We start from the raw sequence: 15,046 nt of genomic DNA, 5'->3' as shown, positions 1-15,046 counted from the left end.
TAAGTATCTACAGGAAGCCACGGATGTTTTAATACTTGTTAATGAAGTTTGTTTGCCTACATTTAGCAATTTGGTTGAAAAAGTTATGTATATACTGTATTGGCTATTTTAGTCTATTTTTGTTGCTTTAAGTTTTACACATTTCAGAGTTCGTTTTCATTGAGTTTAGGCTGCTTGGAAGACATCGTTCGTCCCCAGCTTTCTTTACAGTTCCATAGGCTGGTGATTTGTGCCATGGTAGGTTCCTGTTGCCATCACCATAAATGAAATGAGTGGAGTGTGGAGTCAACTATACTATTGCAGGCCAAATGTAAAAGTTTAAAAAAAAAATTCCCAGATTGAAAAATCATTTTCAATAGAAGTAAAATATTGAAGAGAATCTTAAACTCAAAAACGCTGCAACATAATGTAGCTGTATGTAGGTCTTCAAAGCCATTAGCAGTGAGGAGGTGAAAGCATCAGCAAATGAACCAACAGTATTGAGTTGAGCTTATTCTGGTCCAAAGTGTCTTTTAACTAAGCTGGTCAGAACACCCAGCTGGCATTCCTGTAGGCACAGTTGCTGTGCCGATAACCTGAACCATCTGCTTTGGCTTTAAACCACTAAGTCGATTGTTCCGGTAGCTCTATCTGTCGTAGTGATAGAGGAGAGCAAAGAGTGAGAGAGCAAGGGAGTGAAGTGAGAGGTGAGGGAAAAATAGTTGGAGGGGGTTCAAAGGGGCAGTGGCATCAGAAAGAGGAGGACTCGGACAGCTGTAGGAAACAGAGGGAGTTATTGGGGGTAAAATCAGAAAGGGTATATAGGAATCACAAGAGTTGGTGAAGGATGGGAGTTGGAATTTGAACCCTCGACCTTCAGGTTCCCAGGAGTATTGCCTTGCACTCGTGCATCACGTGGTATGTGCCTGATTATACAGGGAAACCAAGACAGAAACATATGCTATGACAGGTAGGCAGGTGTGCAACAACAGAGAGAGGCAGAACAGGGTGGAGAGATGCAGATGAACTGACTACTATTTGTAGGTAGTTTGCATGTAATTGTCAAGAACATAAATTGACGACTTTTCATGAATTCCTGTCAGAATGCAGCACACCAGCTGTGGAAGTGAGGGGTAGTTAGGAGGCATAAAGATATAGGTTTGGAAGAACAAAGTAACCAGAGAAAATTGAAAGTCTGTGCTCCAGTTCATGCCAACTATCTATGCTGGCATCTGTGATCCTGGCAAAGGAGTTTCCCACTCAGGATTCAAACAGCTGGTACTCCGTTGGAGATTTGAATGCTTGGGATGAAGAAGGTAATGTCAGCTGCCTTCAGTCTTTTATTTTGTACCTGATTTATTTTGTTCCATTTTTTCAGGCTTCAGCAGTGTTTTTTTCCCATCTTTGAGAGAACACCTGAAGAAGTGGTGGAAATGCTTGAGTGAGGGTGATGAGAAGGACAACCTTATCATTTAGCAGAATTATGTTATCAGCAAAAGGGTGGTAAGGATATAGTTTACACTGACAAGAATCATCCCATCCCCCTGCGTAGTGGGAGACATGGTTTTACAATTGTGTGTGTGTGTGTGTGTGTGTGTGTGTGTGTGTGTGTGTGTGTGTGTGTGTGTGTGTGTGTTTGTGTCTTTCTGTGTCTGTCTGTTCAGGCCATACTTTTTTATTACCATTTGAGCTTTTGGCATCAAATTTTCAACAAACCTTTATTATGAGAATATGGAGGAAAAAAAAAAAAAGGAAATAATTATAAAAAAGGAGGAAATAATTAAAAATTGGGTCAAAATGTGAAAGGGAAAAGTCATAGTGACTATAAATAGCCATCATCAGCCCATCCGCTGCACGTCAAGCACAAGATTACCCCGTTATTTTAATTGCTTCTGTGTTTCTTTATTTACCATTTAGCTTCAGTGTGTCTGTACATCCCATAACATTTTTACCATTTGAGCTTTTGTTGTAAAATCCTTAACAAACCTTTATTATGAGAATATGGAGAATACAAATTTATAAAATGTACAATTTTTCTTTTAATGGCGTAGTCGTTACATTTAGTTCCGATACAAAGCAGACACGGACGGGCTTTGCATTTTGAGATGCTGTCTAGTTTTACCAATTAAATGCAAATTTCAACACATATTCCTTTTTTTTTCAAGTCTCCTTGCCTGACATAAATGATATTTCATTCTTCATCGTGAAAACTTGCATCCTACTTAGCTTGCATACAAGGTCTTTGGCATTAATGAAAAAAATAGTTCTAGGTTGCATATCCTTTTCCAGAAACATCCATCCTGACAACCCCAAGCAGGTTATATTAAGTTGTGGTTCATGTATCTCACTTGCATACTCACTGATGAAGGTCACTCCATCGTCAAATTATCAGAGTTGAGTCTTTGTGTTCAGACAGAAACTTTAGGCAGTTTGCTTGTGCCTTTCGAGTTTAATAACCTGTCATATGCACAGCAGGCTTCATAGACCTTTGTTGTTCATCCACACCCCATACACGTGGCTCGAGGATAACTGACCAGTGATTGGCCAAATTTGAAACCATGTTTGGGGAAAATGTTACCTCTGGCGCTTTTGTTAGGGCATCCTCTTTTCTATCCGATTGATGGTAAGAGAAAATGGCCCTGCTCTAGCAATTTACAGTTTTAATTACAGGAATGATGGTAATAATACTACACGCATAGCAATAGACGATAGTTTACGAACAACACCAAAAATGGATGATGAGGGCACAAATTGCCATGGAGCTCCAATGAGACAGACAACACAGAACACGTACTTAAATTATCCTCCAACGGCTGCCACACACCGGAACAACAAAGGGTTTAGTGGGATGATGGAATATGAAAATAAATGAATGTGAACCTTCCAAGTTTGGACAGAAAAAAACAAAATCACCTCACACAGAGGGAGGGGGAGGGGGGGAGGGATAAATAGTGTGTGTGGATGGGAGGTATAGCATCATCGCATCTAGCTCTCTTCAGTGCTAATGAACAAATATGGTGGGTGGGAAACAGGACAAGCATAGCTGATTTGTAATGCAAGATTACAGCAGCCTTCTCTCTCCCGTACCTTTGTAGCATCCAGCTCGTTCTCTTCTCCAATAGCAATCGCACAGCTCAACCCCTTACTGGATCGCTGAATTTCACTCTCTGACTCTCCCACCAAGCTCAGTGACTGCCAATCCGCTAACTTCAGACTGCGTATACTCCCACGTCTCACTGTGGCAAGCTGTTTTTGTATGCCAGCCATGGGTGGAATCCAGCGCACTCACATGGAGTTTTCTCCAACCTTTGCAAATAACCCACACCAATTCCATGCTGATGGAGCCAAGCTCACAGAACAGTGTGATTTTATAGCAGCTTTAGAAATAGGGGAAATGATAATCAGAAAAAGAAGGGGAATATGGGTACACTCGGTCCTACGGGACCCCAAGCAGTTATTATGATTAACGGCTGACCTCACGTTCACTGTCACAAAACCCCACCCTGCCATGGTGAGGCTAACAGCATGAAGCATTGGCATTGCCTTTATAAACACTTAAAAACCACCAGAGGCTCCCACACACCTTCGCCATCAATGTAACACACCTTTTGCATTGTGTTTACACTTTGAACATTGTGCATGTGCAGTAGCACTAGGATGAGCCCTGGTACACTAATATACATAACATTTCATTGGTTAAGGAAAGACCAGAAAGAAACAGAGATTGGACTTCAACATTCCAAACTCCCACCGCTTTGTACCATTGAATGGGTTAACAGGATAGCTCGACCAGATGTAGCCTGCTCACCTTTGATGTGTCCTATCACCCTTCGATAGTTGACCCCAATACATTCCGCCATCCTGGTGCACTTCACAGGCAGATCATTGCATTAATGAGTGGGACATTTTTCAGAGAGTATGTTAAGCTTGCTGTCCCATTTGCTAGCATTTGCATGGAGATAGTGAAGAGCCACAGTTCCTTTTTTTTCTTTTTCTTTTAAGGTAGGCCATTTTATACCAGTACCCTCACGAAATTTCAAATTTCTTCCCTGATCTACAGGCACACTATCAGCAGCCCTGCTATACTCTGAGTTCTGCACATGCTAAAGCATTAAACCTTTTTCTTTTTTGGTTTGTACAAATCAGTATGCAGTTGCCACTCGTAATTTAAAGCCATAAATCCACAAGAATGCCCTTATGGACCCAAATACCCGGATACATTTTTCTTAAATAGAGGATATTTTTCAAGAGGAATACAAGTCCTTATATTTATGGCCTTGCATTATGTTTTTGTCCATTCTTCTTGTTTGGGGAATGGATGGTTTTGTGGTTTAGACCAAGGAATTTGTTTTAAAAAAGACAGTCAATACTTGGCAATAACCCTGATTACTTTGCCAAGTAGCAAATTATTTTGCCTTGTATATTTTACATTTCCTTGTATTCTTGATTTACTCTGTTATAGCTCACCATCATAACAGCCTTGATATTGTTGGACAGTATTTTTCCCATTTGAGCCTACTTAGAGGATGTAAGACAATAACATCTGTCTTACACAAGTAACACTTCATCCTTCCATGCAGAATAAGAATTACAATTAGCTAACCTTTGCTTGGGACTTTTTGGGCTGCATTAAACAGCTTACTGTGTAAAGGGGTGACTGCAGAATATGGATCACTACTTCAACAATAATATTGATTAATAGTAAAATTTCACTGAAACTTTTCACAGGTAGCAGCAAAATATATGCTCATAGCAGGCTCGTCAGGCCTCCTTCCGGGAGGCCCCGTGGATTAAGAGACATGTCCTGGTCTCCCAGGAGCACGCATATCTTCCGGAAGGGAAAGTATATGTGCAAGAGCCTCGAAATACTATATAGTTTGCCTTTGTTCACCTAATAATAGGCTTCGTTTAATACAAAAGCTTTCATTGTCAGGTATCTATATTTAGGTCTTGGCATGATGTCATAGGCCTACCACTTGCCAGATCCTCCAAGTATAAGGAAGAGACACCCACTCTTAATGACTCGAGTGAGAGCACTTCTTGTTCCACCAGAAAAATCTCTCTGAAGATGTTCTCTGGACCTTGATTAGTCTAAAACAGGTGCTTTGTAACAACAGGGTGAACCTTGATTATAATAAGTGTGTGAGACTTTATTTTGTGAGTTTGACTATGGAACTTCATTCGTGCGACGACTTCATTATGACAGTTACATATATCTCTTCTCTTTCACTCTTTTTTGTTGCTTGCTTGTTCTTACAGATCCAGCCACTGCTACCCCACTCCTACAACATGGTGCCACATCCCAACTGCCACGCTGGCACCATGGGACCACACAGCTGTCACCAGCTAATACCGGCCACCAAAACCGCCCATTGCCTGGACATCAAGAACGACCGCCGGGTCAACCATGGCCTGTAAATCCCACACGGCCTTCTCTGCCTGTTCACTGTTTTCCCGAAGAAAGGCGAGGTGTTGCTTGGCCACGCACTCCACAGGGCAAAGCCGCAGAGAAGCCTTGCCCACCTGAAACGTTTGGTGAGCATAAAGGAAAGATTGAGGAGAACAGTGAAGTGCTTCTGTGTCATTGTGTAGTAGACATGTAAAGTAATATTGGGGTACTGTTAAACTTTCTTCCATTTACCGGTCAGTTTTCAAACTTTGTTCTACTTTATGGCCCTGAATACTTTAACATACCAGAAGTAATGATGCTGTTTGACTTCCTGGTCTTGAGACATTGATGTTGATGTAATATTCTTTATTAACTAGTAATACTTTGGGAGTGAAATATGGTGTCAACAACCCCTCACTCTGGCAGGGGTCAATGGTTAAACCACTTATGCCATTCCACATGTACATGTGACAATTACAAGTCATCTTCCAATCCTTGCTGGGCTTCGGTGGGGGAGGGGAGTGGATTAATTCCATGGCTATGATCTGAACCTGAGTACCCTGAGCATGTATGCAAAAATTGGTAGAGATCGGACAAGCCTGATTACTGCCTTATTTTGAAGGCCAAGCAGAGTTTAGCGCAGTTATTACCTGGGTGGGCAACCACAAAAAACTGAGTGTTTTAGGCTGTAAACCAACAGGATATCTCATTTGGTAGTGTGTTCTCCTCTGAGCTTTTTAATTATTGATTTGTTGTAGTGTGGAGACAAAACTGAATTTCACTGAAACTTTTCACAGGTAGCAGCAAAATATATGCTCATAGCAGGCTTGTCAGGCCCTCCTTCCGGGAGTCCCCGTGGATTAAGAGATATGTCCTGGTCTCCCAGGAGCACGCATATCTTCCGGAAGGGAAAGTATATATGCAAGAGCCTCAAAATACTATATCTTCATGCTTGTGCAATGCCGGCAGGGGGAAAATCGCACAATGTCTTTCAAAGGCATTCAGATTGTGACGTAAAACCAGCTGTCTCATCTGCATTTAGAATATGGACATCAAAAATCTCATGCCATCCATTAAAATGGGTTGCACTTGTGTCCTGGTTCACTGGATAAATTCCCCCTGCTCAGAGAATTAATGGGATATCTACCTTAACTAGCAGGTACACACAGAAATTCCGTGTAATGTAAAATGTGCCTTCAACAACACTATGCAAAGACGAGTTAAATATAATGGGAATTTAATATTGTCTCGTTATGTACTCCCTAAAGATTTTGCTTAATTAAATCAACAAGTCCTCAATCCCGCACAACCCCCCCCCCCCCCCCACTCCACCCAACCCCAAATCTTCAAATCCCTTCCCCACTCCAAGTCCTCCACCCCCTCCCATCCACCACCACAAATCCTCAACCCCCCTCTCCCAGTTCTTCCTCCCCTGTCTACCCCCACCACCCCAACTCTATATCCTTCCCTCCCCCTTTCTTCCCATTCTTCAAAGCAAGATGCATTCTTAAATCATTGCATGTTATTTGTTCATTACTTCATTAAAATGGTGGAATGTTCAACTTTCTGTCCCATACCCTATCCATCTTATTCTTACGCCTTTAGCAACTTCACCAATTCCTACCTCCTCATAACCTGCTTTCTCTACTTCTCCTTTCAACCTTCTGGCCTTCTCTTCGGGTCCCATTCACAACGACTTAAATTAAATTAGAGAGTTCATAGAACACTCTACTACACGCAGTGTTCAAGAGTATAATTTAATTTGAATAAAATAATGATTTTGAAAGTCGTATAAAAAAATCCATGAGTTTACCACTGTTGCTGAAGTGTCTTATACACCACCTTATCTAACATATTACATTAGTTATTTGTGCCTGTTGTTTGTCTCTTTTAATGTCCTTAAAAAGTACGTTTTTTTTTTGTTTTTTTTGTTTTTGTTTTTTTTGTATACTGAATCGAGGCTCGTGGAAGAGCTAACATTTATTTCACAAACAAATCAATCAGACAAACAAAATATATAAAAAGAGGGAGCGGAAGACAAGATGGGGAGAGAAAGGGAAGCACACAAACACAACATTTGAGAGCAGGGAAAAGTGTGGGAGGGAGAGGGCTTGGGGGGAGGAAGCTTGGGGAAGGGGGGGTGGGGGGGGGAGAGGTATAAAACACAAGGAGACCAAGGACTTCCAGGACAGAAGTTGGTATTTCAAAAAAAAAGTGTTGGATTTTGGGTGAAATTAGTGGGGGTAGAAAAGATCAAGGTTTTGGATGGGGGAAGATAAGAGATGGTGGTGAACAGCTGTTTTAAAGACCTGGAGGGTGGAGTGGGATTGAAGAGAGTGAGGGAGTTTGTTCCAGAGGCGGGATAAAAGAGGAATGAAGGAGTGAAGGTGAGCAGAGTGAAGATGTTTCCCATTTGGAATGATTTTAAATTTTGTTTCATTGGCAGACAGGCAGGCAGAGTAAAAAAAAATCTCACAAAAATCTCAAAAAACCTCTGCACATGCACGAAGGGAAGAATTCAAAGCCAAAGTACTGTTAAACTACAGGTTTGTTTTCCAATTCATGTTCCGATTTGTGTTCAAAATATAACATTCAATTTATATGAAGTTGTTCCTCGATCATAAACTGACGTTTGTAGAAACACAGACAGACAAACAGATAGACACAAGTGAACCAATTGCTTAACCCCGCCTTTCACTTTGTATGCTTGAGGTAATAACGACATCATTTAGATTAAATAAATAAATGTAAATAACCTTTATATAAATTATTGTAAAAATGGTTAAATGTTAAGTAAATAGCATTAAAATTAAATAACAACTAAACAAAGTTAACTTCAAAATCACACGAGATGTGTGTGTGATGGGTGGACAGACAGACTGACAAGCATATTATTAAATAGATTAATCAAAAGGGAGCGAGAGCGTCTCGTCAAAGAGTGAATGTGCTGTCTTTGTTCATCCCTCACTCTACTATTAAGTTATTGTAAGAATGTGGTTCATACAGAGAAGATGTAAAACAAGACCAAAAGTCTAACAGCAGCATAGCCGGGCTTGTAAAATATTATAAACCACAAACACATATGATTACCTTTTTAAACAGTCAACTAATGCTGTTTATAACATTAAACAAAGAGATTTGGAGGAATCCCGACATCCATGGGGTAAGTTTTACTTACAGAACTGAGTGAAGATCTACTGTAATCTATATACCTCAGAAGGGTTGGAGGTGTGCTCATTTACCAAGCAGCTAGCTAGCGCTTGCCAAACCAGCCGTTCCTTAACTGTTTTGAATGGAGTGCTTGCTCGAATGCTTAAAACACTTGGCGATCTCTCCACAATAAACTTGGTAAATGAACACACCAAATGTTCTTGAGACCCCACCATAGATCGACTGTAATCTATATACCCCAAAGAGGAATGACCCTTTCTGCAGCTCCCGTAGTGAGCGGGTGTAGGCTTACTAGTAAATAAAAATGTCGGTCGGTGGAGTCAGCCATCGTAATGACATCATAGACGTAATGACGTAACGGACACAAAACTGCCTCTACTTTAATATGTAAAAAATGATATATTTTAACTTCCAGTACGTTTGCAGTCACTACGAATGGATTAGTATTACGATTAGATTTACCATAATATTGACGTTATATTTCGAAAATGATATTACCATTAAAAAACAGAGGCGAATTCCTTACTTCTGCAATTTATTAATATTAGTGCCGAACACCGCTTATCACTGATTCATGAACAATACACCGCTTCAATCGATCAACTTTGTATTCATGACATTGGGATTGAAGTGTTATGGTCATATTTACTATATGATTATTTTTATTACGAAAACAATACTACTGAAACGATAAACGGTATTAACAAACCTGGGCTTAATTTGTCCAAAGCGGTCTGAAGATGAGGCATAACGCCTAAGGCCTATACGTACCGTTTTGTTGGAAGAGACGAACGCCGATGCTTTCGATATTTGATGGTCATTTTAACAACCGGTTTGTTTGTGTTTCACACTGAATGAACAACGTAAAGGTAGAGCATGGCGATTGTGATATATGACAGGTTCGACAATATGTTCGGCATGAACGGCATATAAATCAAAATGGCGGAGTGTGGAGAGTCTGCCGCTGTACTGCCGTAATGACATCAGACGTAATCACATCACCCTGTCATGTGACCAGATCCTCAGCTCTGTTTGGTATACGTTTGAGGGGACATACATACATACATACATACATACATACATACAGACGGACAAACACTGTTCTAGATGGCTTTGCCCGATGGGCTATGCCGTAAAAATGGAAATTGATAGATTACATCAATTGATTCTGGATATGTTGCAGGATTGTTTGACCAAATAGTTTCCTCCTGTGTCTAATTAAGTTTCCTTGTGCAAAGACACTCTTTGCAGGAGCAAGTTGTTCATTCATGGATATTTAATGCAGGAAATCATTAGTTTGCAAGATTATATATTTCATATAGGAGGTTATTGGTTGTTGATTAAAAAAAAAAACCATTGTTCACGATTCTTGTTTGTAGCAATCCAAAATTAACATACGGTGAAGTAATTAAAATGTGTAAAAGACAGAGGGAAAATATATGGTGATGTCTTACGGCTGAATATCCTACTTTGTTTGGGTCCTTGTAGTCACTGTATCTTGTTGTCTGTAGCATACTGAGTGTTTTGTCTCATTTCCAAGGATAAAATGAAGGCATCTTTGTTTTCACATAACTGTATTGCAAGTTTCTCTTCAATCCTGCCCTTCCTTCTCCACGTCTGTCTCAAATATTTTTCCTTATGTTACATCTCTGTCATGGTGTGATTTTACCTGCCACACCAAGTGTCACTTTTCGCTCTAGGTAATTACTTTGGTAACCGGGCGGTAATGCTGTGACGTTTTGAGTAACCATTATCACTTTGCAAAGATTTGTTCTGAGCTCTGGATGCCTTTGAGACACTGCTTCCTCTTCTCATTGGGTAAGTACATCAGATGAGAAGTAGAAACAGTTGGGTGAGCTGTATCTTGGAGCATGCTTTCTTTGGAATTTTAAACCATCTGTTGCATCTGCATTCAGGGCCTGTTAAAGATACCATGATATATTTAGCAAGAGCAGGCACCCTAGCCGAATTCCTTGCTTAGGGTTAGCTTTACAATTATCACCAACCCCTACACCCCTCCCTACTGCTTCAACCCCATACATCCTTTTTGCCCCAATGTCCAACTGTGTTTTTGCAAGCTCCTCTTCTGCGATTCTGAATGAGGAGTTGTGGGTTTTAATAATAATAATAAATCTTTATTGTCCCATTTTCAGGGAAATTATTCTAAATATTTACCGAAACATAATTAATATTGAATACGATTGCCAGTATTTATTTTAATAAAAAGCAGATCTTTATTTATCACCAGCGGAAGCCCATCGTAAAAATACCACGATAGAAAAAAAATTATATAAAGGGGAAGTTTTCTTTATTCTTGTGCTGGTTGAAAAAGCTCAAAAATGGGAGGTTAGATATTCCTTAACAGCAAAGAAAAAAAATTGAGAGTGATAGAGGCAGCGGTCTGTTGCCTACCTATTCACTGCCCAGGTTCAATTATTTTGGCTGATTGAAAAAATATAGCATTTTCATGTAGGTTTGGATTCATTTGAAGGAACTTTGACTTAATAATGTTTTCTCCCTGAGGAGTGTGTCTGGATTTCAGGCTGGGACAGACAGACAGACAGAAAGACAGCATTAGCCTATTATAATTGTACTAGTTGGTACCCACAGAACATCCGCGCAATGTAAAATGTAACTTCAACAATATTATGCAAAGAACAGTTAAATATTACACAAAGAACCTCTAACTCCCTCTCTCCGCCGCCCCTTCTCCTCTGCCCCCTCTCTCCTCCGCCCCCTCTCTCCTCCCTCTTCTTCCTCCTCACCCCTATCCCCACTGCCTCTCTCCTCTCCCACCCTCTCTCGCCTCTCCACCCTCTACCCCCTCCCCCACATTACCTCTGCTAGTATAAATATACTCGCAAAATTACCCGTCGCTTTGCTGACAAGTTTAATCAAAAGACAACATGTTGTAATTCACAAACATTCTGCTCTATTCACTCGATAATTTGCCCGAGGTCATATTTCATCTGCTTGGAAGTCAGCTAACATAACCTTCATCAACCATTCTTGCTGCTTATATATTGCGTGAGCAAAAATCATTTCCGTCTCATTGCGAAGCTGTGTTGGATGCTAAATGAAGCATTTGGAAATTTTGAATTGATCAACATCACCATGATGCATTTTATCAGGTTGTTTAAACTTTCTTTATATAAGAAGATGATTTGTAATACCAGCTAACACTGGGTGGCATCATACGATACACATTTACATAGAGAGAATTGGGGTCTTCCCCCCACCAGGAACCCCCAGATATGCTACACTGACAGAAACCATACTTTTGGTACCCTTGGGCAACATGAAAACATAGGGGCAATACCCCTGGCGCTCACCTGGTGGAATAAACAGTATACTGCACCGACTAAGGGTATTTTAAACAAATTTCAATGGTTGCTAGAAGACAGGGCAGCATGTAGAATCATACTAACATAATCATAAGACTTTAAACAAACAAAGAAAAAAAAACCTATTTTGGGGGGCGCCGCCTCCCCTCCCCCAACCCAATATACCTCCTAAGACCCCAATTTTTCTAATGCCCTGAACAAACATTGGTACATCATGGGTGATTAAGGTTGTGGTCAAGTTTCATCAAAATTGCATGTGTAGTTTCAGAGGAAAAAGCAAATTCCTATTTTGGGGGGGTCAAACCTGGATCCACTTTGACCCCCAGTAGACCCCCTTAGACCCCGATTTTTTTTTAATGCCGTGAACAAACTTTAGTCACAACACAACAAATATAATTTGTGCCAAAATTTGTCGCAATCCCATCAGCAGTTTCGGAGAAGAAGTTTCAAGTGGTTACGGACGGATGGACGGACAACGCGCCATCGCATAAGCTTCCCTGAATGTCGTTCCAAATAGATTCCCCCAAAATTCCCCGTTCCCCCCAAAATAGATATTTGCTTTCTTCTCTGAAACTACACACACCATTTCGATGAAACTTCACCACAACCTTCACCACCCGTCATTTACCAATGTTTGTTCACGGCATTGCAAAAAATCTGTCCCTGTGGGGTCTATGGGGGTGGTGGGGGGAGGGGGGTTGCCCCCCCAAATCGGTGTTTGCTCTCTTCTCAGAAACTACACATGCAATTCTGATGAAACTTGACCACAACCTTAATCACCTGTGTTGTACCAAAGTTTGTTACTGGCATTTAAAAAATCGGGGTCTTAGGTGGTCTATGGGGGTGGGGAGGCTTGCCCCCCAAAATAGGTATTTCCTTTTTTCTCAGAGCATGCACACACAATTTTGATGAAACGTCACCACAACTTTCATCACCCATGATGTACCAAAGTTTGTTCACGAGAATTTTTAAAAATCTGCCCTTTTAGGGGTCTACGGGGGTCAAAGTGGATCGACGTTTGACCCCCCCCCCCCCCCCAAAATAGATATTTGCTTTCTGCTCTGAAACTGCACACAACATTTCGATGAGACTTCACCACAACCTTCACCACTCGTGATGTACCAATGTTTGTTCATGGCATTCCAAAAATCTGCCCCTGTGGGGTCTACGGGGACGGGGACGGGCGGTGTTTGCTTTCTTCTCAGAAATTACACATAACCTTGATCACCTGTTTCTGTTTTGTACCAAAGTTTGTTCCTGGCATTTAGAAAATCGGGGTCTTAAGTGGTCTTTGGGGACGGGGAGGCTTGCCCCCCAAAATAGGTGTCTGCTTTTTTTCTCAGAACATACACACACAATTTTGATGAAACGTCACCACAACCTTCATCATCCGTGATGTACCAATGTTTGTTCAAGGCATTGGAAAAATTGGGGTCTGAGGAGGTACACGGGGTGGGAGGGGGGGATCTTCCCCCCACCATGAACCCCCAGATTTGCCCCCCTAAAGTTTTTCTTTGTTTTGTTTGTTTGTTTAAACTCTTATGATTATGTTAGTATGATTCTACATGCTGCCCTGTCTTCTAGCAACCACTGAAATTGGTTTAAAATACCTTTAGTCAGTGCAGTATATTGTTTATTCTGCTGGGTGAGCGCCAGGGGTATTGCCCCCTATGTTTAGTTTTTGAAGCATATATAAACAAACAAATAAACACAAATTGAGGTTTATACATTATATATATTGTTGCGGATATGGGATTTGGCCTCCATATCCGCTTGTAAATATTCCCCTATTTCCCCAATACTCCCCAACTATCCCCAATCCCCCATTCCCTAGTCCCATTGTCTGTAAACAACACTCTGTAGAACCGACCTTCCCCTTCTTCCCCCATTAAATGTCGTGCCCAGGTTCACCGCATCTCACGTAGACAACTATAGGACATCTTGCTAGTTATTCTTAGTCTATGTCAGTTAAGGACTCGTTTCCATTAATTCTGACTCTTCGTTGCACCAGAATGTGATTGTATGGCACCAGTAGTGAGTTTAGGACCTCCCCATACCTCCTCCCATCTTCCTCATGAAACAACAACAACAACAACTACAACAACAGCGCGCGGGGAGTGTGCGTCCTCACACCGGCTTGGTTAGCCGCCATTGCCCATGTGCTCCGGCGGGGTTACCACGAAGGGGCTGACTGTCGGCCCCTCGTCAAGGGCGGAGCCCGGTAACCCCCAGCACCCAATAAGAAGCGGCGGGCCGATTCCATCTGGGGCGGAGCTAACGAGCCGAGGGCGTGTCACTCCCCGCCGGATATACGCAGCCACTTACCGGACGTGACGTCAGATGTGCCCTGAGCTTGAAGTGAAGAGAACCAGACGCCACCTCCGAGCGCTGAGAGACCTCCCTGCATCTTTTGGGCCGCGCTATCCTGTCCCTGAGCACAAGGTGCACCTTGTGCTGTCCACCGACTACCTGCCCTTCCTTGCCATCAATCCCGGTGTGAGTCAGTCTTGTCCTGTTTATCTGTGGTCTGTCGGGGTTACTATAAGACCGTGATTAAGTGCCTACCTTCCTATGCTGTACCTCTTGTCCTTGTAATCTCAACGTTCCGAAATATTATAACCTCCTCCAGAGGTCTTGAGAACTGTACCCCTGGTGTCGTGTCATTTAACCCAACCGTTGTGTCCTTTCCTCAATTGATTTAGCGTAGCGCGACTCGGCCAACGTTCGAGTATAATCGGGTAAACTGTGCACACGCGGTCATACCAAACCGCTCGGTAAACCAACATCCACAACCGCGTCTGTAACAATATATATATATATATATATATATATATATATATATATATATATATATATATATATATATATATATATATATATATATATATATATATTATTGTACCAAATGATAAAGCCATAATGTAACTTAGTGCTTGTATTTCTGTTTTAAATAATGAAAATGATTTTGCTCTGTTAAAGACATGAGTGTAACAGAGCATAAAAGGTTTTTCTTTATTGCAATGTGCCCTAAGCTATTTCTGCAGCATCTTCTATACAAGGGATGTTTTATCAACTGAAGAATATGTTTACTGCCATGGGTAACAGGGTGCAACTGACTCTTTAAACGTTAACCCTTACGTCAGGCCATAAGAGACCCTTTGCT

General features: G+C 41.3%; 1 protein-coding gene across 13 annotated transcripts in view; it reads left to right on the top strand.

Moving 5' to 3' along the window:
* Window positions 1–15,046, top strand: part of LOC137421571 (adhesion G protein-coupled receptor L2) — a 638,565-nt gene that overhangs the window by 344,629 nt on the left and 278,890 nt on the right. For all 13 annotated transcript variants that reach the window (XM_068107767.2, XM_078771230.1, XM_068107766.2 and 10 more), the window contains one exon: window positions 5,239–5,514. In XM_068107767.2, coding sequence (XP_067963868.2) covers window positions 5,239–5,514 — 276 coding nt within the window. The remainder of the gene's footprint in view (window positions 1–5,238; window positions 5,515–15,046) is intronic.

This window comes from Myxine glutinosa, chromosome 2 (assembly GCF_964187855.1).
Source record: "Myxine glutinosa chromosome 2, kmMyxGlut1.1, whole genome shotgun sequence".
Classification (NCBI taxonomy): Eukaryota; Metazoa; Chordata; class Myxini; order Myxiniformes; family Myxinidae; genus Myxine; species Myxine glutinosa.
This window is presented reverse-complemented; position numbering and strand designations above follow the sequence as displayed.